Source organism: Microtus oregoni, unplaced genomic scaffold (assembly GCF_018167655.1).
Source record: "Microtus oregoni isolate MIOR12 unplaced genomic scaffold, Mior012 000055F_ref0000237, whole genome shotgun sequence".
Classification (NCBI taxonomy): Eukaryota; Metazoa; Chordata; class Mammalia; order Rodentia; family Cricetidae; genus Microtus; species Microtus oregoni.
In genome coordinates this window covers 1,483,324-1,507,739 of record NW_024543831.1, presented here as the reverse complement: position 1 = coordinate 1,507,739, position 24,416 = coordinate 1,483,324, and the positions used below count along the sequence as shown (strand labels likewise).

At 53.5% G+C, this 24,416-nt stretch overlaps 1 protein-coding gene across 16 annotated transcripts in view; it reads left to right on the top strand.

Moving 5' to 3' along the window:
- The window catches only part of Phldb1 (pleckstrin homology like domain family B member 1), a 49,001-nt gene that overhangs the window by 6,111 nt on the left and 18,474 nt on the right, over positions 1-24,416 (top strand). For 10 of the 16 annotated variants that reach the window (XM_041638444.1, XM_041638449.1, XM_041638447.1 and 7 more), the window contains exons 3-11: positions 1,181-1,304; positions 2,176-2,346; positions 10,616-10,741; positions 12,358-13,697; positions 16,932-17,213; positions 17,720-17,860; positions 17,950-18,087; positions 20,481-20,609; positions 20,963-21,118. In XM_041638444.1, coding sequence (XP_041494378.1) covers positions 1,181-1,304; positions 2,176-2,346; positions 10,616-10,741; positions 12,358-13,697; positions 16,932-17,213; positions 17,720-17,860; positions 17,950-18,087; positions 20,481-20,609; positions 20,963-21,118 — 2,607 coding nt within the window. Of the gene's footprint in view, positions 1-1,180; positions 1,305-2,175; positions 2,347-7,616; positions 7,752-10,615; positions 10,742-12,357; positions 13,698-16,931; positions 17,214-17,719; positions 17,861-17,949; positions 18,088-20,480; positions 20,610-20,962; positions 21,119-24,416 lie in introns of those variants that run through there. The other 6 variants (XM_041638450.1, XM_041638458.1, XM_041638460.1 and 3 more) reach the window with 2 other exon arrangements.

The following is a 24,416-nucleotide window of genomic DNA, read 5'->3' as shown; positions in this document are numbered from 1 at the left end:
TAAGAGGGCTGCTAGTGAGTAGTGAGAATGGGTTCAGAGCTTTTTTTTTTTTTTGGTTTTTCAAGACAGGGTTTCTCTGTGGCTTTGGAGCCTGTCCTGGAACTAGCTCTGTAGACCACGCTGGTCTCGAACTCACAGAGATCCTCCTGCCTCTGCCTCCCGAGTGCTGGGATTAAAGGCGCGCGCCACCGATCGCCTGGCTAGAGCTTTTCTTTTTTTTTTTTTTTTTAAAGATTTATTTATTATATACAGTATTCTCAGTATTCTGTCTACAGGCCAGAAGAGGGCACCAGACCTCATTACAGATGGTTGTGAGCCACCATGTAGTTGCTGGGAATTGAACTCAGGACCTTTGGAAGAGCAGGCAGTGCTCTTAACCGCTGAGCCATCTCTCCAGTCCTAGAGCTTTTCTTTTTTAAATTTTATTTTTATTTTAAATTAGGTTTATGTGTGTGGTGGGTATGTGTGTATGAAGCGCAGGTACCCAAGGAGGTCAGGGGACACAAATAACTCTGGGCCTGGAATTATAGGGACTTGTGAGCCCTCTGATGTCGATGCTGGGAATTGAACTTGGGTCCTCTGCAAGAGCAGAATACACTCTTAACCCACGGAATCATTTCTCCAGTCCTGGGTTCATCTCCTTCACCCATGCCCAAGTCCACAGATGAGAGCAGAAGGATTTTGCCTGTTGTCTGTCCGTTCGTCCATTTGTCCCTAGTTGCAAGCCAGCTCATCTGAGTCAGGTTAATTGGTTCAACGTGAACCTCCTCTGTGAAAGTCTGAAAGGGGTTTACAGACTCCCTCTGGCAGGATCACTTAACTGATTTGTGCCTCCATCCTCCCCTGTAGTTCAATTTAGCAGGAGCAAGCCACAGCCATATGGGTAGCCGCGCACAGCCTGCGGGTCCTCCTCGACTGCACCCCTTCCCACTAGATACCGTGGTCCCTCCTTGTTTCTATTTTAATAAAGGGGCAGCTGAGCATAGGCTTGAGATAAATCCAGCGGGGAGAGCTAGTGGTCCAGATTCCAATGTAAGTAGAATTTGGTGCCGTAATACTCTGTATAAGACCTTTGTGCTAAGACTTTCAGCAACCTCAGAGCCTTTTGGAGACTGGGAGTAGGGATCTCAGGTCCCGGCCTGGAGTCTTTAAACCTAACTTTCCATCCATTTGCTTGCAGAAAGGTCCACTGGACCTGATTGAGACAGGTAAAGGACTGAAAGTGCAGACGGACAAACCGCATCTGGTGAGCCTGGGCAGCGGGAGGCTCAGCACCGCTATCACGCTCCTGCCGCTGGAGGAAGGTGAGCATGGCACCTGCCCTCTCCATCACCCAGTGCACTCCTGCCCCGGAGGCTGTAGTGTGGGGTCCCTTCTGCCTTGTGCAAGCCATGTTTGCCTCCTCTGCCTCCTTGACTGCCTTCTTTGGCAGATAAACTGACTCCATGGCTGGGATTAAAGATCAGCTTAGAATCAAGGAAGAGTGGAGGGAGAAAGAAGGAAGCGTGTTGGTTTTAGTAATCTATGGGAATCGAGAAGTGAGCCGCCCGCCACCCCTTGCTCCAGGATGATGCCTGGCATAGGAGAGGGCTGTGTGGAACATGAAAAGATGGGAACCAAGGACACATACCCTCAGAGGAGACCCTGGCATGGCTTTTGCCTGCCTTTCTCCCTTCCTGGCTGCACCTGTTGCCTGGGTGATACTGGATTCTCCACATTCTCCAAATGCCAGTCTCAAGGGCTCTACCAGGGACGGATGGAGGGGAGAGGCTGCACTGGCTGGCTAGAGAAAGGACTGGAGAGAGGAAGGGAGGGGGGAGGTCCCTGGTAACAGAAGGACTTGAGAGAGAAGGGCAATTTCTAAGAAGACAGGAGTCGGGGGGGTGGAGGAAAAGGAGGAAGCCAGTGAGACATTCGGGGAAACAGAGAAGGTTCCCTCTCTGCTGCCGGGATGTCTGGGTTCTGTGGCCTCTCTGGATCATTCTACCCAGACAGAGTTTTCGCTGCTTGGGAGGAGTTTCTACCACTTGCTGGCTCCAGCGAGGGGTGGCCAGAACAGGGCAGAGTCTCGACATAAGTAGGAGCTAGAGAAATATTTGCACAGTGGCCCCCTTACCCTCTGCTTGACTTCTTAGTCTGGATGACCGTTCTGACTCAGTTTGCCTCTGTCTCCAGGGAGGACAGTTATTGGTTCGGCAGCCAGGGATATCTCACTCCAGGGTCCAGGCCTGGCTCCAGAACACTGCTACATCGAGAATCTGAGGGGCACTCTCACCCTGTACCCCTGTGGCAATGCCTGCACAATTGATGGGCTCCCTGTTCGGCAGCCTACCCGGCTCACCCAGGGTAAGGTTTGGTATCTCCACACCAATAAGCAGGTTAGATTACGGGGGAGCCTGCTGCCCTGGTCCCCTTGTCAGCTGGATGGCTGGCTGTACTGGGGGGGGTGTCTGCTGCCGCCATGGTCCCCTTGTCAGCTGATGACTGGTGTACGCAGGGTCAGTGTCAATGTTGGAACATCTTTATTTTTTTTAAATATTTATTTATTATGTATACAATATTCTGTCTGTATGCCAGATGGTTGTGAGCCACTATGTGATTGCTGGGAATTGAACTCAGGACCTTTGGAAGAGCAGGCAATGCTCTTAACCTCTGAGCCATCTCTCCAGCCCTGTTGGAACATCTTTAAAATCACCCTTTCCCCACCCACCCCAGCTTCCAGACTTTGCTAGATCTCTCTCTCTCTCTCTCTCTCTCTCTCTCTCTCTCTCTCTCTCCTCTCGCTCTTCACACACCACATGGAGAGAAGAGGTTTTCATTTCTGCATGTAATGTGGCTTTTTGTGGCTGTAGGGGGAGAACGGGTAGAACAATAGTGAGGAAGGCTCAGAGGTGTTCTGTGATGTCCAGAGAGAGTTCTTTTCTGCTTTAGAGGATGAACTCTCCTGAGGGGATGGGGCAAGGGCAGAATCTGATGGAACAATCTGAGGATTGGAACAATCTGAGGACGTGCCTCTTCCTGCTACATGGTAGCTTGGGGTTATGGATGTGGCTATTCTTTTGTTTCCTAAGGCTCCAGGCTGCTCGGTTGGGAAGGGAGGCCCTGGTGTGTAAAGTCCCCTAATTACCATGGTTACCAGGCAGGTAAGGACTGGGTAGGTGGTACTTTGAATAGGCCAGATATATTCACTTTGGAAACTAAGCACCATTAGTTCATTTGTGAGCCTTTCTTTTTTTTCTTTTTCTTTCTTTCTTTTTTTTTTCGGTTTTTCAGGACATGGTTTCTCTGTGTAACCCTGACTGTCCTAGAACTCACTTTGTAGACCAGCCTGGCCTCAAACTCACAGAGATCCGCCTGCCTCTACCTCCTGTGTGCATAAAGGTGTAAGCCACCACGCCCAGCCATTTGTGAGTCTTTTAATTAAGGGATTGAAAAAAGATCTGGCCAGGTGTGATGGCACACACCTTTAATCCCAGCACTCCAGAGGCAGAAGCAGGAGGATCTCTGCGAGTCAGATTTATTTATTTAAAGATGGAAGCTTTGGGCTGATCCTGACTCTAAGCAGAAGCTCATTGGCTGGAAGCCCCTTTGCAGGAAAAATCCCACTCAGTCCTCTGTCTCCCAAGCTTTGTGGGAGTCTTAAGTGCCACTTCCTTCACCGCTACCATAGGAATTAACCATGTTCCACTTACCCCTTCTGCTCCCAGCGTACGGCTGATCATGGATAACGTGTTTCAGGGATGCAGGTCCCACAGCGCCTGAGGGCATGCCGGCCTTCTCCTGAGACTTGGGGTCTCTGACTCTGAGTGGGAGGAGTCCTCCCAAGCTGGGGCTTTGGGTGTGATGCTGTCTGGTCCCTGGCTGTCCTGTTGAGGATCAGGGAGAGCATCTGCTCCAGGGTTCAGGGATATGTAAGTGAGACACAGAGCAGCAAAGGAAGGGACGGGGCGAATTCTATGACCTTCCAGCCCCAATGCCATCGTTTCCGCAGAGTAAAAGCGTTCTTGCCCCGTGGATAGTGACTGATCTGGAAGCATCGATGCTGTGTTTCATCTTCCTAGGGCACCATTTAGCTCTCAAGAAGAGCGAGGGTCTGAGGCCACAACGGGATTCTTAAACATTTCCTGTGGCCCTAGTGACCCCGCTTTCCCGAGGCCAGAAGCCCATCTTGCCAAGTATGTACCCTCCTACTCTCTTCTGACCCTAAACTCCCTTTGCCACCCCCCAAACCAGCCTTCTTGTCTGGGCTCGCCTGTTTCTGAAGCCTGGCAGGGTAGGCAGAGGCACAAAGGAATGGGTGTTCTTCTTCACCCCCACCCCCCCTTGGCTTCCAGGAGCTGAGGGTTTCCTTGTCTCATCTCTGGAGCAAGGCACCAAGCCCAGCCCTGCCTGGCCCCAGTCCGGACATTCTTGGGAGTGCGTTTCCTTGGATACTGGGTGGTGCGGGGGTGCATGTGCTATCTCTGTGTGTCTATGTAACTGGACTTTGTTTATGTATCTCCGGATATGTTTGTGTCTCCGGGGCTTGTGTATTTTGGTGTTTATTTGTGTCTTTCCTTGTGTTTACAGACCAGTGTAGTCAAATGGGTGGTGGGCGAACTTAGAACTGATGGCATCAAAATGTCTATGTGTGTTTTCTGTGTTGTACATGAGAACTCCGTGGCATGGCATGTGTGCCAGAGGATCCCATAGGGCTGGGAGTGTAGCTCAGTGGCAGAACACTTATCTAGCAGCATGAGGCCCTAGGTTCTGCATGTTCTCTCTCTAGGTTCTGCATGTTCTCTCTCTCTCTCTCTCTCTCTCTCTCTCTTGTCCTCGCATATTGTCTGCTCTGGCCTTATACAGGGGATCCTCTCTGAGAGGTAAAAGGATATCTTGGGAATAACAAGAAGCTTTCTTTGGTTGGACCAGAGGTAAAAGGATATCTTGGGAATAACAGGAAGTTTTCTTTGGTTGAACCACGCCTTAGAAGAAGCATCAGTCTGGGCACTATGCCCAGCCATAGGCAACCTGGAATGCTACGCTTCATGGCAAGCAGAGATGGCAGTGATGGGATCTTCTAGTCAGGCGTGTGCTTGGACCAGGGGAGGGGGAGGAGGCCAGAAAACAGATGCCAACCTTTAGCCTAGAGAAGTGAACATGTGAGGGAGCCACCCCTGTGCCCGGGCATCCTGGCACATTCCATGGTGCCCTCTTCTCTACAGAGCAAGGGGTGGAGCTGGGAGAGGGAGCACGGAAATGAAGCAGAGGCATCTCATTCCTGGGTCTAGGCTGCTCCACCCTAGGACCACAGCACCAAACCACATGAAAGATTTGGGAGGGGACTAAGGAAGAGAGACTCCAGAGAGCCACACAGCTCAGGGCCTGGGCTGTCTAGACAGTGGGTCCCCCCATCAACTCCTACCATGAGCTGCCACTGTCTTAAATGTCCTTCACTTCTGAAACCACCTCCCATTGGTGGGAAGGGGCTCCAAGATAGCCAGGATTCCTGGGGTGCCAGCTGTCTTCCTGTGATCCAGGGCATCAGGCTCTCCCCTCCCCTCCAGTTAGGTTATTCCTTCTGTGAACTGGGCAGGGAGCCTCCAAGCTTTCTCTGTTAGGGCTGATAACAATCTTTACTAGTAAAACTCAAGGGAAGGAGAGCAGGGGTGAACACTGGGAGCTTCCAGCTTCCTTGTGTCTGCCTCTTGCACTGTCTCTCTCTGGCAGCATCTCCCTGTCTGCCTGGGTCTGTCCAGCTGGCCATCACAGTTTCCAGACCAGTGACTCACTCTTCCTGGGGAGTCTCTCTTTTTTTAACGCCTCCCTTCATTTTACATTTGACCCTATATGGCTCTTCCTTTTTTTTTTGCCCCCTTCGGAAGGGAAATAAGTTTCCTGTGAACATGTGAGTGTGTCTGTGTGTGTTTGCACGCGGGCATGTGTAGTATGTCAGTGAGTGGGCGAGGCGGTGACCTACTCGCCAAGAAGGAACAATTCCCTCATTTCTCTAAGGAAACTGACTTTTTATTTCAGAGTCCCTCCAGGGGCTGATGTGAAAGGCCAGCTGGGGCTCAAATAAGTCTAGAACTAAGAGGGGGCTGGGGGCTGGGGGCATGAGAGTGTGTGACAATAACTGTGTGTGTGTGATAGAGCGTGTATAATGTGGATGTTTGTTTGGCTCAGTGTGCGCTCGGCTTGGGGGGGGATCAGTGTGACTGGGCAGTGTTGGTGTGTATTGGAGATGACAGTTGAAGCTCCCTGGGCTGCTGAAAACACAGCGTGTCTGAGAGTGTGCACAGGTTGTCCTGTGAGGGTTTGGTGTCCAGGACCAGGTACCTAGGTTAAAAGCAACTCCCTGGGGCCCCAGCTACGTGGTCTATACCATCCCGGTTTATAACATTTGTTTACTTGACCTTAGGGGCTCCAGACAGCAAGAGCCTTTAAGAAATATTTTATGTGTACGGGTGTTTTGCCTAAATGTATGTCTGTATACCACATGTGTGCCTGATGCCCATGGAAATGCCCAGAAGAAGGAGGTGAATCCCCAGGAACCAGAGTTACAGACAGCTCTAAAGTGCCATGTCGGTGCTGGGAATTGAACCCAGATCTTCTATGAGAACACCCAGTGTTCCTAAACATGGAGCGGTTTTCTCCAGCCCCAGAAAGGTCCCCCTCCTCCCATTTTTGAAACAAGGTTTCTTTGTGTAGTCCTGGCTGTCCTGGAACTAACTCTGTAGACCAGGCTGGCCTAGAACTCACAGAGATCCGCTGTCTCGGCCCTCTGAGTGCTGGGATTACCTCTCAGCCAGAGAGGAGGTGCACAGCTCTTTGCTGCAGTACCCCACCTGGAGGTTGTGGCTAAGAAAAAGGAAGGGCTGGCCGGTGGGCTGGCTCTGGAGGAGAAGCGCTTGATGCAGCCTGGGTCAGTGAGGGTGAGCACTGGTGGGTGGGGACCAGAAGAAAAGGCCAGTAGGGTGGTGACAGGAGCCGAAATCAGTGTTGCTTGCATTGCACAGAACATTGCCTTGGCCTGAGCACTCAATCCAGGGTGACATTGTCTCACGGTGTTGGACTGAGGGTCATAGCTAAACCTAGTGACCTTAGCTGAACCCCCATGGGGAGTCTTATTCTTCTCTCCCTCATATATGGAGTCATAGAATGTCCTCTGCTGTCGCTGAGGCCACCCTCCTCTTCAGTGGATAAAGAATTCAAGGCCACTAGGCCAGAAGTTGTGATTGCCCCCAAGGTGACACTGCCGCCCCCCCCCCCCCCCATGGGCTTCAGCCATAGACTTCCTACTCTAGAGAGCTCTAGGTGAGACAGAGCCTGGTAGCACTCCGACCTCTGGCTCTCCATCTTCCGGCCTCCTGTACCTCTCACCTTAACTTTCAGCGTCATCTCCCTGGGAGCCTCTCCTGCCTGTTCCACTATCTCTCCAGCCCCAAGCGCGGATTCTCCAGCCCGCCGCCTGGTGGCATCCTCCCTCCCACCCCGCCCTCTCCATCCTGCTCCACACTCTTTTCCATCATTTCCTCTTCCCCTCCTCCTCCTCGCCTTTGTCCCTCCCTCTCTGGCTCCCTTCCCCCGCCACTGGTGGCCGGCCCGCCCCTCCCCGGGCATTGGCGGCTGCTCGCTGCCTGGCTGCTTGCACCGCGCCTGGAGCCGGCGGCGCGGGAGGTCGGCCCGCCCCCTCAAAGGCCCAGGGCAGGCGGGCGACCTGCGGGGCTCCGGCTAGTAGGAACGAACGGTCTGGAGGTCCAGGTTGAGCGGTGAGTACTCACCCTGGTCAGCCACTGCTCCAGGCAACCGGGCGTAGACGCTCCGGTTGGGAGGGGCGTCCTGGGAAGGGTGGGCGCAATGAGGAGAATGGGGTCCTTGCCCCTCGTTGGGAGCCTGAGGCTGTGAATCTGATGGCGTTTGTGCCCAGAACGTCTTTGAGTGTGTGTGGGGGTCTGAGTTATTGAGTGACTGACTGTGCAGACCCCATCTTCCCCACCACTGAGCAGTCTGCTCCTTGGGACCCGCCTCCGGAGCCTGTTGAGGGGGTCCTGTTTAGGTTGAGGGAGCTTATGCTATGACTAAAAGGAGTCTCTGATGGGAAGAGTCCCGGGCTCATCACCCACCGTCCATTTGGCCAGTCTATTCTATTTGTGTGGCCAGCCGGGCAGTGACTGTCTCTCTGAGTGTGCAGCATGTCTGCCCATATGGCCGTAAGCCTGTATGGTTTCTGAGTGTCTGTGTGTGAGTCGGCGTAGGGTGTTTCCCTTCTGCATCTCACAAACAGGATCCACCCTCTCCTTTGCCCAGTGTTTTCCCTCCAGATGTGCGGTTCCTCCACCTGCCTGTACACAGCTGGCCTCTGAGTCCTTCTAGGCAGGGACTTTTGACTCTGATTGGATGGCCAGGGTTTCCTGGGATTCTTAAGATGTCTGAGTGAGCGGAGAGGGGGCTTCCTAACATAGATGGCTGGCCAGGTCTCTCGGGGCAGTAGGTGCCAGAGTTGGAGCAATGCCTGCGGCCCCTGAGTACAAATAGTAAGTTAATTTGGGCCAGAGCTGCTCTGATCTCTGTTCCGCTGCCCTCCTGCCCACTCTATTAATACAGCACCAGTGCCTGGCACCACTATTTATAGCCCAGAGCAACATGGCCACACCCCCTGTGGGGGGCAGGGCAATGACTCCAGGCCGTAGGTGCCAAGGTAGAGGGTCCCTAGCTACCCAAAGCCTCCTTGGGTGGTTCTGGCACTGCTTGGATAGACTCCACCTCGCCTCCCCACCTGCAGCCCAGTTTAGACTGTGTGATCAGCCGCAGCCCCTTGCCCCCATCACCCTAGAGTTGAATGATGATCCTTAAAACTCAGCATTAATTAGACTGTTAAATATTCGGCTGAAAGGGGATGGGCAACTGGCTTTTCCTGAAACAGCTGTAGTTGTAATTAGGTGGATGGCTTCGGTGACTATTATTTATCCCAGTTATGATTACTATGGGATTAGCTCCTCTGATTGGTGGCTTGGCAAGGAAGGCTTTCCCTACTCTCCCAACCACCCATCAGCCTTTAGAACTGTTGGTGCCGTCTGCCTGGGAGGGCCTGTGGGTGTGCCAAAGTAGTGGGTGGCTTTGTCCGATACAGGTCTCTGCCGTGGGTGGGCTTCTTAGACTTCGAGCCCCTCAGTGTCCAGGGTCTCAGAATCGGGCCTCTGAGTTCAGTAGGGGAGCCGAGTCCAAGTACCCACTTGGCCTGGGATGTCCCTTGCCCTTGCAGCCTTCCCTGAGCTGAACTGCCTCAACGTCCTGGAATGTTGACTTCCCTGCCAGTCAGAGCCCAGACTGGCATGAAGCATGGGGCACTAGGTAGCACCGGATTGGGTAGCCAGGAGATTGGGGCTGGGAGTGTGGACAAATTGGAAGACTCAGTAGTGGAGAGCCCTAGGGCTCTGACTTCTTCCAGTAGGCGTCTTCTGCAGGAGCCTGGAAACACCTGGCAAGGCCAGGAGGAGGAATTCTGCCAGCCAGGCTTAGGCGCCTGCGGGCACACCTGCTGCTGTGCACACTCCTGGGCCCCTGGCTACATTTTCTGGCTCCCACATACCCACCTCCTTCTATGCACTCGTACTTCCTGGGCAGGACTGGGCTTGTGTCTCTTGCCTGGGAATGTGCTTGGCTCAAGCTGAGCCCAGTGGTGTAGAACTGGCTAGATTCTATGGGAGACCAAGAAACAGTCGGGGGGGGGGGGGGATGGGGGCGATGCTTTGTCCAAAAGAGAGAAGCACTCGCTCTCTAGGTGTTCAGAGAGGGTTGTAGCACTCTTGAAGCCATATCACAGGAAGGAACTAGAGTAAGTTCTGAGTCCCACTAGGTTGTTTTGTTTGTCACCATATCGTGTGTGTGTGTGTGTGTGTGTGTGTGTGTGTGTGTGTGTGTGACTCAGGAAGATGCTGCCTCTCCAACTAACCCTTTTACCCCAGGCAATTCGATGGATCACAGGTACACATTGGTGGTGGTTGTTCTTTCTTTCTTTCTTTCTTCCTTTCCTTTCCTTTTTTCTTTTTTAGATTTATTTACTGTATGTGTAGTGTTTTGCTTACCTGTATGTAAGGGTACCAGATGTACACCTTGTGCCCTCAGACATCAAAAGAAGGCATCACAGTCCTTGGAACCGGAGTTCAGGTGGTTTTGAGCCACCACGTAGGTGCTGGGAGCCAAACTCCAGCCTTCTTCAAGAACAGCAAGTGCTCTTGCCCACCAGCCATCTTTCCAGCCCCTAAGGGTTCATTTTTTCCCGAAGAACCTTTTCTACTTCTGGAGAATTTTTGCATACACAATCTTACTAACCCTGGGAGATCTGGCAGTATCAAGTGCCCCGTTTTTATGAGAGAACTAGCTTGCAGTGAGTGGCATCACTTGAAGATTTTGTAGCTAGTGCGGAGCTAGCAGGAGGACTTTGATTTGGGGAACTTACTTGTCAGTGATCTTTCCTACTCTGACTTTTGCTGTGCGGCTCATCACTGGGCTCCATCGCAGGGCAGATACACATGGTATGGACACCGAGTACGGGCAGGGTTGGCTCTTGGGAGCTGACCGTAAGCATGCTAGTGTTGTGGTTGGGGTGGCTAAGTGATTGCTGTCTCTGCAGGCTGCATGTTGTGTCTGGGCCAGTCCACCTTCCTGCGCTTTAACCACCCCGCTGAAGCCAAGTGGATGAAGAGTATGATTCCAGCAGGGGCCCGGGCCCCAGGGCCCTCCTACAACCCTGGCTCTGGTAAGTAGTATCCAGCTAGGACACGGGGCTGGGTGAGTGGCACCCCCTTAGACATGTGTCCTTGCCCATTCCAACCACTCTTGAAGTGTTAGGGCAGGACAATACCAGTGGTCTGGGCTCGCTGCCACCTGCCATGAGCTAGTGGAGAATGCTAGGCCGTGGGGTCACTGGAAAAGATCCAAGGCAATGCTGCTTGGATCAAGCTGGGAAGTTATGTGCCTTGAGGATCTACAAGGTTCTGTTTACCTGTAACCCTACGGCCTTGGAAGTTGACTCCGTGTCTGAGACCCTGGCCCTCTTGTGTTGCCAGAGTGTGTCATTCAAGGGGACTGGAGTGTTATGGTCCTTAGTAGCTTCTTGGTCCCCCCTGCTGGTGATCATGTCCCGAGGCCCTCGGGCCATGCCATGCCGACCAATGACTCAGAGAACAGCTGCAACTTGTGTGTGAATTATTGATCCCGGGAGGAGAATTGGTGATTGTTCTAGGAATCAACACAGGCCCCTCAGCCAGCTAGCTGCCTAGGGGGTGGGGTGCAGATGGGGCGCTAACAGGGTACGTGCCACCCTAAGCTCTGCAGTGGCGTTCAGATGGCTGTGGGACTAGAGGGCCAAGGCTGATGCTGTGGCAGGCGAGCAAGTATGTCAGGGTCACTCGATGGATGGGATGATCATTTGTGACCTCCGTAGTTGGGTGACTTCACGACAGACAAGTGGTCACTGGGAACGCATGGTGGCCACTCTGATTTAGTCAATCTTGCAAACCCATCCTATTCTTCGCTCCCTGCTCCAATGTTTTTCAGTTCCCTAGGGGCTCACTGTTCCCCCACCCCAGCCTGGTCATGTCACTCCTTTAGCTGTTTGGGTATTGCTTCTGTGGATTCTAATCTCCTAGGTGGTTGACAAAGGCTAGAGCCAGGCAAAAGCTGGTTCTTGCTGGTGTGGTTTTAATGGAATAATGGAATAATTGGAGACACTAGGCTGTACCTCGAGGCTCCTCAGCCAGGCTTCCAGGAACAAGCCATTAGCAAATCCTTCTCTTGTGTGGGATTGGATAAACTGGCACGGCTGTCACTGCTCATCCAGCCCTGGAGCCCCCACCCCAGGCTCTGACTGCTGGATTGAGAGGCTCTGGTGGCCTCTTAGACTGAGTAGCCCTGGAACTTCTGGCCAGCTCCACAGTAGATCCACACCTCTTTTGCAGTGTGCCCACCTGCTCTTCCTAAAAGAGAGGCACAGAAAGTTGGGGAAACCAGGGCAAGGAGGACTGTACTGTTGGGGTGAGCTGGAAACAGCTAGGCTTAGAAGTAAGTACCTGTTATTGTTGCTGACTCTGTCCTGAGTCATTCACTGTTAGAGCCAGGAAGGTCCTGCCTATCATCTTCCTTGAAAGGAGGGGACCTCGGGGCACAAGAGTTTGGCTAAGGTTGCAGAACAGGTCAGTGGCAGAGAGGGCTGGTGCCAAAACTCGTCTCTTCTGGCCCCACTGCCCTGGGATGACGTTGGGTGGTATTTTCTTGCTTGTGCATGTGTGTGGCTCCCTAAAGCCCAAAAAAAAAAAAAAAACAACAGCAACAAAAACAGAACAGAGCTTGAGGCCTCTTTACTTTTCCTCTCAGCCGAATCAGAGAGCCTGGTGAATGGGAACCACACGGGCCAGCCTGCAACCCGGGCACCTCCAGCCTGTGCCAGCCACAGTTCCCTGGTGAGCTCTATCGAGAAGGACCTGCAGGAAATCATGGACTCGTTGGTGCTAGAGGAGCCTGGAGCTGCCGGCAAGAAGCCCGCGGCCACATCCCCGCTGTCACCAATGGCTAATGGTGGCCGCTACCTGTTGTCCCCTCCAACCAGCCCCGGTGCCATGTCTGTGGGCTCCAGCTATGAGAACACCTCTCCAGCCTTCTCTCCTCTTTCCTCACCAGCCAGCAGCGGAAGCTGTGCCAGCCACTCACCCAGCGGGCAAGAGCCAGGACCGTCTGTGCCTCCACTGGTGCCTGTCCGTTCCTCTAGCTACCATTTGGCTCTGCAACCCCCACAGTCTCGTCCAAGTGCAACCCGTCCCTCTGAAAGTCCTCGGCTGGGCAGAAAAGGGGGTCATGAGAGACCTCCCAGTCCTGGGCTCCGGGGTCTTCTGACTGACAGTCCTGCAGCCACAGTCTTGGCTGAGGCCCGCAGAACCACCGAGAGCCCCCGACTGGGTGGGCAGTTACCTGTGGTGGCTATCAGCCTGAGTGAATACCCATCTTCTGGTGCCCGCAGCCAACCCACAAGTATTCCTGGCAGCCCCAAGTTCCAGTCTCCAGTCCCTGCTCCCCGAAATAAGATTAGCACACTCCAGGAGCGCCCTCCCAGTCCAGGAACAGGCACAGAACGGGTGTTAACGACCAGCCCCTCTCGACAACTGGTGGGCCGAACATTTTCAGATGGGTCCGCAACCCGTACCCTCCAGCCTCCTGAGAGTCCTCGCCTGGGCCGACGAGGCCTGGACAGTATGCGAGAACTGCCCCCCTTGAGTCCATCTCTGTCCAGAAGGGCTCTGTCTCCACTGCCAGCCAGGACTACCCCAGATCCCAAGCTAAGCAGGGAAGTGACTGAGAGTCCTCGGCCCAGGCGCTGGGCAGCTCATGGGACTTCACCAGAGGACTTCTCCCTGACTCTGGGAGCACGGGGCCGCAGGACTCGGAGTCCCTCACCTACACTTGGGGAGTCCCTGGCACCTCGCAAAGGCAGCTTCAGTGGCAGGCTGAGCCCAGCCTATAGTCTGGGCTCCCTTACTGGGGCTTCACCTCGTCAGAGCCCCCGCGCTCAGAGGAAACTTTCTAGTGGGGATTTGCGGGTGCCTATTGCAAGGGAGAGGAAAAATAGCATCACGGAGATCAGTGACAATGAGGACGATCTTTTGGAGTACCACCGACGACAGCGCCAAGAGCGGCTCCGGGAACAGGAGATGGAGAGGCTGGTGAGCCGATGCCAGGGAAGCTGCCGCTGCCCAAGGCAGTGCATCTGCCAGGGTGTGGGTAGGCCAGTTGGCAGAGTAGGAGAGGCCATGTACAGGGCCTGGGCTTCTGCAGGATAAACCGTCAGGATAAGTGACCAGTATCTCATGATCCTGGTGCTGTGAAGAGGAGCCTGCCTTGAAATCTCTAGGGCTTTTTAAACTTTTCTTTGTATGTATGTGTGCATGTACAGGTGTGTGTCTGTGTGTAGGCCAGAGGTTAGTGGATAGTGTCTTCTTCAGCTGCTCTTCAGGTGGATCTCTTTGAGTTCAGGACAGCCAGGGCTACACAGAGAAACCCTGTTGCAAAAAGAAAAAGAGAGGAACATTTGTTTAGCTTTCTCCTTTTATAGTGCGAGACAGCCTAGGACCTTTGTTATACCAGGACAGCACTCTTACCACTGAGCTAGATCCCAGCCCCAGAATTATTTTTATTTCCTACTCCCCCGCTTTTTTTTATTGGTTTGGTGAGACAGGGTCTCACTATAAAACCCAGTGTGGCTGCAAGCTTGCTATGTGGTCCAGGTTGGGTCAAATTCATAATCTCCCTACTGCCTTCTGCATACTAAGATTACACACATGCATCACTATGCCTGGATTGTGTGTGTGTGTGGTGGTGGTGGGATTTCCTCTTTTGTTTTGTTTTGTTTTTCAAGACAGGGTTTCTCTGTGTAGCCCTGGCTGTCCTGGAACTCGCTCTGTAGATCAAGCTGGTCTCAAACTCACAGAGATCCACCTGCCTCTGTCTCCTGAGTGCTGGGATTAAAGGTGTGTGCCACCACTGCCTGGCTATACACATCTCAGACTGGCCTTGAACTAACTCCAGATCCTCTGCCTCTTTCAGCAAATCCTACTGGCCTGCGCCACCAGAACTGGTGGGTTCCTATTCTAAAGCATTTATTTATTACCAGCCTGTGTGTGCATGAGTGTGCTGCTGGAGGCCTATGGCATGGTGAGCGTGTGGAAGCCAGAGGACAGGTTTTGTGGAGTCTCTCTTTCTTTCCGTCTTTACATGGGTTCCAGGGCTCAAACCCAGGTCATCAGGCTTACACGGCTAAGCAGCTTTACTTGGGGCTTGTTCTTTATGGGGCACCCTTGTCCCCCTTTCTTGCTTCTCTTTGGCCTCTGAGTGGGTGTGAACCCACTCTGGCCCAGGTGGGTCCTCTAAGAGTATGGTACTAAGAGGAAGCAGGGTGGGCAGCCCCTGGCTGCCTCCGTGGTTGTGTGATTGTATGTGTCTGCGTGCATAAATGGTGCTGCTGAGTCTGGGTGTGGTTCCAGGCAGCTGTCCTAGAGATGGCATCTGTGCTGGGAGGGGGCTGGGATTCCCCCAAATAGCAAAGGGAGTTCCAGGGGCATTGACTGCTGGGTATAGCGTGCTCAGAGCCCACATGTGAGAACATGGATTCTCCCTTCCTTCTCTTGAGAGCAGAAGCCCAGGATCTTGGGGGACACAGGTACTCTGGAATTGGTTTGAGGAGGACATTTGCCTGAAGAATCTGGGAAGAAGCTGGTCCTTTTGGGGTGAGGGTGTGGGGCAGTACACTTGTGGGAGGCAGGACCCCTAGTCTTTGTCCCATGTCATCACTGTTATACTGTGGCTATCCTGGATCTTCATCCTGAGAGGGATCATGAGCCTTGGCACATCAGTGCTGGGCCCAGCCTCCCCACTCCAACCCCACACACAGGTACACACCTCACCACCAGCCCCAACCTGCCCCACCTGCCACTTTAAGTCAGAGGCCGCCTGCCCGCACCCTGCCCCTCCTACCTTAGCCAGGCTGCTTATCTGGGTCCTAGGGCGGGGGTGAGGCATTGGCCCAACCTCCTCGGTGCTAAGGCTTGGTTCCTGGAGGATTTTTTTTTCTTGCCACAGAACTGGGCCAGCTGCAGGAAGGAAGCCAGGTGAGTCTTGTGGGGTGGAGAGTTGAGGCCACAATGTAGGAGGTGACAGAGATTTGATGTCAGAGACCCCAGAAACCCTGTCAGGGTCTGGGCTTGAAAGTCAGGGCTGGGGTGTTAAACGTAAGTGGACGAGTAGGACGGAGACCAGAAACATGACTGCCGTTGTTCCTTCGCCTCCTAGGCACCTAAGAGGTGACCATTTGTCAGGATTTATAGTGAGAGAATAGACTGACAGCCACAGAGTACTTGCTCACACCTAGCTAGCTTAAGTTGCCAGTAAGGAGCAAAGGGTTGGCTGCCTGAGTGACTTGGAGCTGAGGCGGGACAGGTGAGGAAGACAGTGTCCTCTCTGCCTTTTCTCCCTGTGTCTGAACTGTCAGGTCCTGTGGCCCGTGGTCTGCTTTCCGACCTTGTCTGTCTGCAGGTGCCCACCCAGCTGTGTGCAGACTATGTTTATCTGTGTGTGTGTGTGCGTGCATGTCGGGGCTGGTGTCTTTGTGTGTACTTACCTGATGTACCTCCCAGCACACATGGAGGGTCTGTGTGTGCCTATGTAGAACTAGTGATCCATGTGCCCCTGTGCCGGGGCCTGTGTGTGCACCTCTGTCACCAGAGCACCGGGTGATTCTGTGTCTCAGGATGGTCTTTAGGCTACTGACCGCTGTCTGTTCCCGTGTGTGTTTGGATGTGTCCTTATGTGACTATAAAGAAGCCTCGGGTAGAATGAAAAGGGAAGTAAACAGGACAGTGGGAGGGGCCGGCCACATGGACAGGTGGCATACGGCCTTATTCTCTGGCCCTCTTTTGAGGGACCCTCTTTCCCTCCTCCCCCACAGGATTATTTTATTTTATTTTCTGAGACAGGGTTTCTTTATGTAGCCCTGACTGTCCTGAAACTTGCTCTTGTAGACCAGGCTGACCTCAAACTCACAGAGACCCACCTGCCTCTGCCTCCTGAGTGCTGGGATTAAAAGCATGTGCCACTATACCAGGCTGAATTTTTTTCATTTTTTTATTTTTATTTATTTATTTTTAGTTAGGGTCTCACTATGTAGTCTTTGGCTGGTTAGCCTGAATCTCACTAAGTAGACCAGGCCTCAAATTCTGAGCTGTGCCGGTCTCTGCCCTTCTGAGTGCTGGATAAAGATGTGCACCGCACTTGTCTTTCCCACAGGTCTTAAGGTTGAGGCTGTCCTCATGATGGTGAATCCCTGGTGTTCAGCACACCCTGACTTGGGCCACCTTAGATCTCAGACTTCCGTTCCTTATGCTCTGTCCGCCCGTTGTCCCTAGGAACGCCAGCGCCTGGAGACCATCTTGAACCTGTGTGCTGAGTACAGCCGAGCTGACGGGGGACCCGAGGCTGGGGAATTGCCCAGTATTGGAGAGGCCACTGCAGCCCTGGCATTGGCAGGGAGGAGGCCCTCAAGAGCCTTGACAGGAGCCACAGTGGTCTCTGGAAGGAGCGGTGAGGAGTCTGGAGGTGCCTCCCAGCGCCTGTGGGAGAGCATGGAACGCTCTGACGAAGAAAACCTCAAAGAAGAGTGCAGCAGCACGGAGAGCACCCAGCAGGAGGTTAGGGGCCGAGGGGGCGGGGCCAGGAACTGATTGATGGGTGCAGCAGCACGTAGAGCACCCAGCAGGAGGTTAGGGGCTGAGGGGGCGGGGCCAGGAGCTGATTGATGGGTGCAGCAGCACGGAGAGCACCCAGCAGGAGGTTAGGGGCTGAGGGGGCGGGGCCAGGAGCTGATGGGAACGCTAGGGCCCAGTAAGGAGGGGTAGTGAAAAAGGATCAAGGTGAAGAACTGTGGAAGCTAGGAGGAAAAGGGAGGTGACCATGACTTTCCCAAGCTATAAATGTGCTTTATGACCTGTTTTTCTTTGGGGCCCCACCCAACTCCGGCACTCTGGTAAATCTTTTCCCTATAACTGAGCTCCTTGGCTGGGAGGGAAGTAGTCTCCTGTTTTAGCCTACTTACCCCATTCAAGTAGTTTGAGGAATGTGTGATCCACACCCTCTTAGTCCGTCTGATCCCGGAAGGTTTTAGACTTCCTCCATGGGTGGCTCTCCTCCCCTCCAGCATGAAGATGCTCCTAGCACGAAGCTCCAGGGAGAGGTGCTGGCTGTGGAAGAGGAGCGGGCTCAGGTGCTGGGGCGCGTGGAACAGCTGAAGGTCCGAGTAAAGGAGCTGGAGCAGCAGCTGCAGGAGGCAGCCCGAGAGGTGAGCTGCCTGGGAGGCCCTCAGGCTCTGGGATGGGCGCCCCGCCCTGAGTTCCCTGCCTTGATGAGGGTCCTGGTGTCTGTGTCTAGGCTGAGATGGAGAGAGCATTGCTGCAGGGGGAGAGGGAGGCAGAGCGAACACTGCTGCAGAAAGAACAAAGGGCAGTGGACCAGCTGCAGGAGAAGTTGGTGGCCTTGGAGACCGGCATCCAGAAGGAGAGGGACAAGGTAACCCATACCTGACTGCCTGTGGCCCAGAAGAGGAGCAAATGCTTTCTGTAGGGCTGTACATCCCTCAACAACCATCCTGCACACCACATGGTCTCTGTAACCCTCCAGGGATGGGGGGCCTTGTTCTCTATGGAAGGTACAAGCTTGGATGGTACTGCCAGGGGCTGGGCTGGTGTTTGGGGTCTCATTTAGCTGGATCTCTGTGCTACTTCTGGTTGCCTGGGTGCCTGCCATTCTGGAGCCTGCGTGGTTCTTCTAGGAAGTGCCAAAGCCCTTTCTTGGGCAGTGAGTACAACCTGAAGGACTGGTGCTGCTGGGGTGGGGGACATGATTCAGGTTTGGGACCCCCGTAGGGAGAAGCACTCTCTAGCATGCTCAGGTGCTTAGGATGTGGTCTTTGGGAGATGGCCCACAGGCCTCTGTTTCCTGTCATCAGAATCTGCAGCCTCCCATCCCAGATGGTCCCAGCTCCTGCCCCTGCCCCCTTCAGATTTCGTGCCTATCTTCAGGGGCTGTTCCGTCCCACAAGGGTTGTGCCAACCATGTCCAAGATGCCCAACAGCGTGCCAAAAAGCTCTGGAGTGGAGAGGGTTCATCTATTTCTGGATTTTACAGTATTTTTCTAAGAAGTTTTAATTTTCCTTCTGGATTTTTTTTTTTGAGAGTTATCTTCCTCTCTCAATTTTGAGAATCCTAAAATTCATTGCTCTCCTTTTATTTACGGAGCTTTGGCTCTGGCCCCCAAAACCACACTCCCAGATTCTGTGCCAAATTAACCCACTGCTTGCCGACCAGGCCTGCACTAACGCCCCCTCTAATCACTGTCCTGGGCTCTCCGCATGCCCCTAACTGCCAGGCCACCCAGGCAGGGCTGAGTCATGCCAGCTTTACTAACTCCATGGGTGCCTTCGTGCCCCTGGTCTCTCCCCTCTAATGTTGCCTCCGTCTTTTCTTGATGCGGGACCCCATGATCAGAAAGGAACTGGCAGGAAGGCACAGCTAAATTTTCTTAGTGGATCATTGACAGGAGGGTACGAGGATGTGTGTCCTGGGGAAGATGTACATGGCCAAAGGAGCTGATCTGCCCAGACAGCTGGAAAGGCCTGGGCTGCTGCCTCCAGGATGTTGAAGGGCAAGGGTTGGAGGTGAGCTGTTGGTTCCTCCTGTCTAGCCCTTTGGAGCTGAGTGCTTAGGAGGCCCAGATGTGAGCTTGGAGGACTTGACAGGGTCTTTCTGCCCACGGAGTGGCTATCCATTCTTGCTCAATTCAGATGGTTCCTTCCCTCTCTCTGTTCCTGGAGGCCATCTAGAAAACAGGATAATTTAAAGACAGTAGTGTCTGGACCTCAGGACCTGACCTGAGCAAGGCCTTCCCTCTGTTAGGTGAGCTGGGCAGATGCAGTGAGCTGGGCAGGTGCAGCAAGGGAGTCTATTCCTTAGGAGTGAGGCATTTCACAAGCAACTTGGCTAGCCTCAGTTAACCAAGATTGCTCAGGGGCCCGGATCTCGACTTCCCTTTGGTCCAGGTGTTTGAGGTGGTGATGGTGGTGATGGTGGTGGTGAGGAGGTTCTCTTGACTTTCCCTCCCAGCTTCTAGCCCATGGCCCCACTCTGGCTCTGGAATCAGTAATCAGTTTCTCCTCTGCCTGTCCTTCGGAGGGGTGACTCACCAACTCCTCCCCTAGTCCCCCTTTCCGCCCTCAGAGGTGTCATCTCGCCCCAGACAGAGCCATCCACCTCCTCCCTGTATCCACTCCTAGGGCTCCTATTACCATGGCAACGGGCCGAACTAATTGCAACCCTCATCCCCACTGAAGTTCAGCCTGCTTTGCTGGCACCCCACCCCCACCCTGGGCAGGAGGGGGAGGGAGGCCATGGGGGTTGGGCTGGGGTCCCCTTGCTGCACCGCTGTAGCGCTAATATCTTCAGCTTCTCGTTTACTCTCTAACTCCTGGATTTAACCCTTCCCACCTCTCCTATTTTCCCCAGGGTTAAATTTTGGTCTCGGGACAGTGTTAGAGCCCGAGGCTCAGTTCTTGCCACGATGCATCAGCTTTAACTTTGGTCTGGAGCCTAAACGGAAGGTCCTGTCTTAGGACCTACCTAAACATTTCTAAAGGGACCAACATTTCCACCCTGCCCCCACACCTCTGCCTTTTTTACACCTTCCCCTGCCTGAGTCCCGTCTTACAGCTCTGCTCCTTGCCTCTCGCCTCACCCACGTGCCCTCCTTCCTCTCCTGCTCTCTTCTGCCTCGGTGCTTGCCCCCCACTCCCGGCGTCCCCCTGCGCCCACCCTTGCCCCCCCCCTGCGCCCCGCGCCGGGCCGGAGTTGAGGAGTGTGTGTTCTCTCTCCCCTGTGCCCCGCCTCCCTCCCCTCCCGCCGACCAGGAGAGGGCGGAGCTGGCCGCGGGACGGAGGCACCTGGAGGCCCGCCAGGCGCTCTACGCCGAGCTCCAGACGCAGCTCGATAACTGCCCCGAGTCAGTGCGGGAACAGTTACAGGAGCAGCTGAGAAGGGTCAGTTCCACCAGCCCCCTCCCCCGGCCCCCGTGGGCCACCGCCCAGACCGAAGACAGGAGAGCGGTGGGACGGGACCACCTGGCCCCTGCAGTACCTGCCGGACACTAGGGTCGGTGCAGTGGCTCGGAAGGGGACCGGCAAGGTTGGGTGGGGATCAGCGCTCCAGACGGCGATGTCCACGAAAAGGGCTCAGCCAACCGAGCAGAGGGAGTTGGGGAGTGGGGCCGGTTCCTTCCCCAGTTGCCCCGGGTCCAGCCCCCATAATTTTTGACTCTGTGGCCTGGCCCTCCTGGCCCAGAGTGTCTTTGAGAGCACTCCCCACCCAACTCCGGACTTCACTGTCGTTGAAGGAGGCAGACGCTCTGGAGACTGAGACAAAGCTCTTTGAGGACCTGGAGTTCCAGCAACTGGAGCGGGAGAGCCGCGTGGAGGAGGAGCGGGAACTGGCAGGCCAGGGGCTGATACGGAGCAAGGCTGAGCTGCTGCGCAGCGTGACCAAGAGGAAGGTGTGCCCTGCTCACTCCCGGACAGGCTAGTGACAGATGGAGGCTAGTGACCTGGGGTTGAGTCACAGCCTGTGACTTTATGAAAGTTAAGGCACAAAAGACACCTTTTCGTGTCTCCTTTTCCAACTGATTATCAGTAAAAATGAGAGCTAACGTGAGAAGATGGAGCATTGTCTCTGGTCTGCTCCAATTTGCTAACGCTGTGGTCCTCTACTGGTCTCAGTCACACCAAGTGTAGGCGGTGACAGAAGGATGGGACAGGTGTTCAGAAGAAGCAGGAAAGGGTTAGGGAGGAGGGTCTAAGTGATGTCCAACTCTGTGATACCCACGTCAAAGACCCACGTGCAGTTTTCTGGCTAGGCTGAGATGGAAGGTGAGGATAGTGAGGTCTAGGGAGTAGGGTTCAGATGTGGTGAAATGGGACTTGCCGGCCAGCCCGGGTTTGATGGTAAGCGGGAACCACTGGATGTCATAGGCCCAGATCCCTCGTTCCCTTCCCTGAGCTGTTCTGCTGTAAAAACACACCTGTCATGGGCTGCTTTTCCAGAGAACCCAGATTTGATTCCCATCACCCACATCACATGGTGGTTTATAATATAACCCCAGTTCCAGGGGATCCAGCACCTTTTCTGACCTCCTCCAGCTCCCGTACATAGGTACACAGACACACAGGCACACATATCCACATAAATATTTTTAAGACGTACCTACTGCCCTGATAGAAGATGTAGGAAAGGAAGAAAACTAAAGTTCCCAAGCTCATGTGCCAGATGCCCAGCTAGGACCTCCCCTTGGGTTTTCTCATGCTGTCCTTAGGATGTCTCATAAGGTAGGAGCTCTGCCTCGCTTTATAGATGAGTAACTAGAACTCAGAAGCCATGGTTTGCACAGAGCCTTCCAGAGTATATACTTCAGAGTCAGAGTGGGAACGCAAGGCTGCTAGCTTCAAGGCCCAAGGCATGTTTGCTGTTCTCCATATGGTCTAGGTTGGCACCTCTTCCAGTTCCCTGTTCACCTGGAGGGAACACAACCAGGAGGCTTAGATCAGCCGGTCCCATTCATTAGCGGTCTGGAGGAAATCTTCTCTAACGACTGTGTCTCTCCTCTTTGTGACCAGCCTAGGGCTCAGGAAACCTGCTCAGCCCTTAACACCTAGGGTGTCTGTGTGTGTGTGTGTGTGTGTGTGTGTGTGTGTGTGTGTGGTGTGTGCTATGACATTCTTTCCTATCCTCCCTGTGAAGTTAACACCTAGGATGTGTGTGTGTGTGTGTGTGTGTGTGTGTGTGGTGTGTGCTATGACATTCTTTCCTATCCTCCCTGTGCACTTAACACCTGGTGTGTGTGTGTGTGTGTGTGGTGTGTGCTATGACATTTTTTCCTATCCTCCCTGTGAAGTTAACACCTAGGATGTGTGTGTGTGTGTGTGTGTGTGTGTGGTGTGTGCTATGACATTCTTTCCTATCCTCCCTGTGCACTTAACACCTAGGGTGTGTGTGTGTGTGTGTGTGTGTGTGTGTGGTGTGTGCTATGACATTCTTTCCTATCCTTCCTGTGCACTTAACACCTAGTGTGTGTGTGTGTGTGTGTGTGTGTGTGTGTAGTGTGTGCTATGACATTCTTTTCTATCCTCCCTGTGAAGTTAACACCTAGGATGTGTGCGTATGTGTGTGTCTGTATGTGTGATGACATTTTTTTCCTGTCCTCCCTGTGAGCTTTGCCCTTGTATCTGCAGAGTTCCCTCTGGCTCTGTTTTCCCTGGAAAACAGATACAGCCTATGTATCGGTCCAGTATGGTTCAGAGTGGTTGAGAAAGCTGGCTTTGGACCCCTACAGGTCTGGTGCTAGTCCTAAGTCTACCACTACCCAAGAGATTCTAACCCTAAACATCTCTAAAATGGGCATAAAAGCACCTGCTTCATAAGATTAGATGGAGTAACAGATTTAAAAAAATAACATTCGGGAGCACCCCAGTGCTCCTTGGTTAGAGTAAGTGGCGGCTGTTGCTGGGAGGGTTCCTGTCTGTGGGGGCGGAGGGAGGTTTGGCCTGGGCTGATTCCAAGTTTAGGATAGCTCCCTTCTCCGTGCCGCCTCCACCCATGCTGCTCGGAAGAGTGGTGGTTTAAGACCACCTGAGATTAACGCACTTTGCCTAAGCTCTCATCTTTTCCTCTCAAAATGTTTTCATTTTCTTTTAGCATATGATTGTTGAGCCAGGGACCACGCTAAGCACTGTTGGGGTTGTGGAGACAGAAATGGCACTGGTCTGCCCTGATCTTATGGGAGGGCGGAGGTGGTGGTGGAGATAGTCACAGATCACAGTAAGGCGAGGTGGATGGATGTGGACTAATGTGAATACAGAGACAGGAACAAGGAAATGGAATGGCATTCAAGGAAAGCTTGGAGAGGAGGAAGCATCCAGCCTGGCCTTGGGGGAGGAGCCTTGGGGTAGTGGGAAAGCTCCCGGGCCAAGAGGGTGATGGATGAGGACTAAGTCTACAGTGGCACAGAGCACAGCATGGTAGAGCCAGGGTGTGTGGAGGGACTAGTGGGCAGGCACCGGCTCTGAGAGCCCTCCAATGCTGGGTAGGGAGTTTGCGTTCTGTCTGGGGCTAGTAAAGAGCCACGGAAAGGTTTTGAGGACATGGGTGATTTGGCCTTGCTGGTTTTGTGTGTGTGTGTGTTTTTTTTAATGTTTATTTATTCGAATGTTCTGCCTTCATGTGTGTCTGTATACCATGTATGTGTTGGCTCCCCTGGGACTGGAGTTAAAGGAAGTTGTGAGCTGCCACGCAGATCCTGGGAATTGAACCCAGGTCGTCTGGAAGAACAGCCAATGCTCTTAACCCTTGAGCCATTTTTCCAGGCCCCACTTGCTAAGTTTTTGTTTTGTTTTGGGGGAAGGTTCAAATCAGGATTTCTCAGTAACTTTGGAGCCTGCCCTGGAACTCACCTGTAGACCAGGCTAGCCTCAAACTCACAGAGATCCACCTATCTTTGCCTTCCGGGTGCTGGGATTAAAAGCACTCGCTACTACCACCCAGCTCTTGTTGAGTTTTTTAAAAGTTACTGAAAAGCCACAGTTGTGGTCCACACTTGAGTTCTAAGGTTATGTCCCAGTTTCTCTGGGATGAGGCAAAAAGAGTGCTGGAGCCCAGGAATTCAAGTCCAACCCAAGGAGCAGGAGACCTCATCTCCAAACTAAAGGAAAAAGTGCGGCGATGGTTCAGTCTGAGGAGGCTGAGGCAAAAGGATCGCCTTGAGTTCAAGACTTGCCTCGACCTCAAAGTCAGTTTAAGGC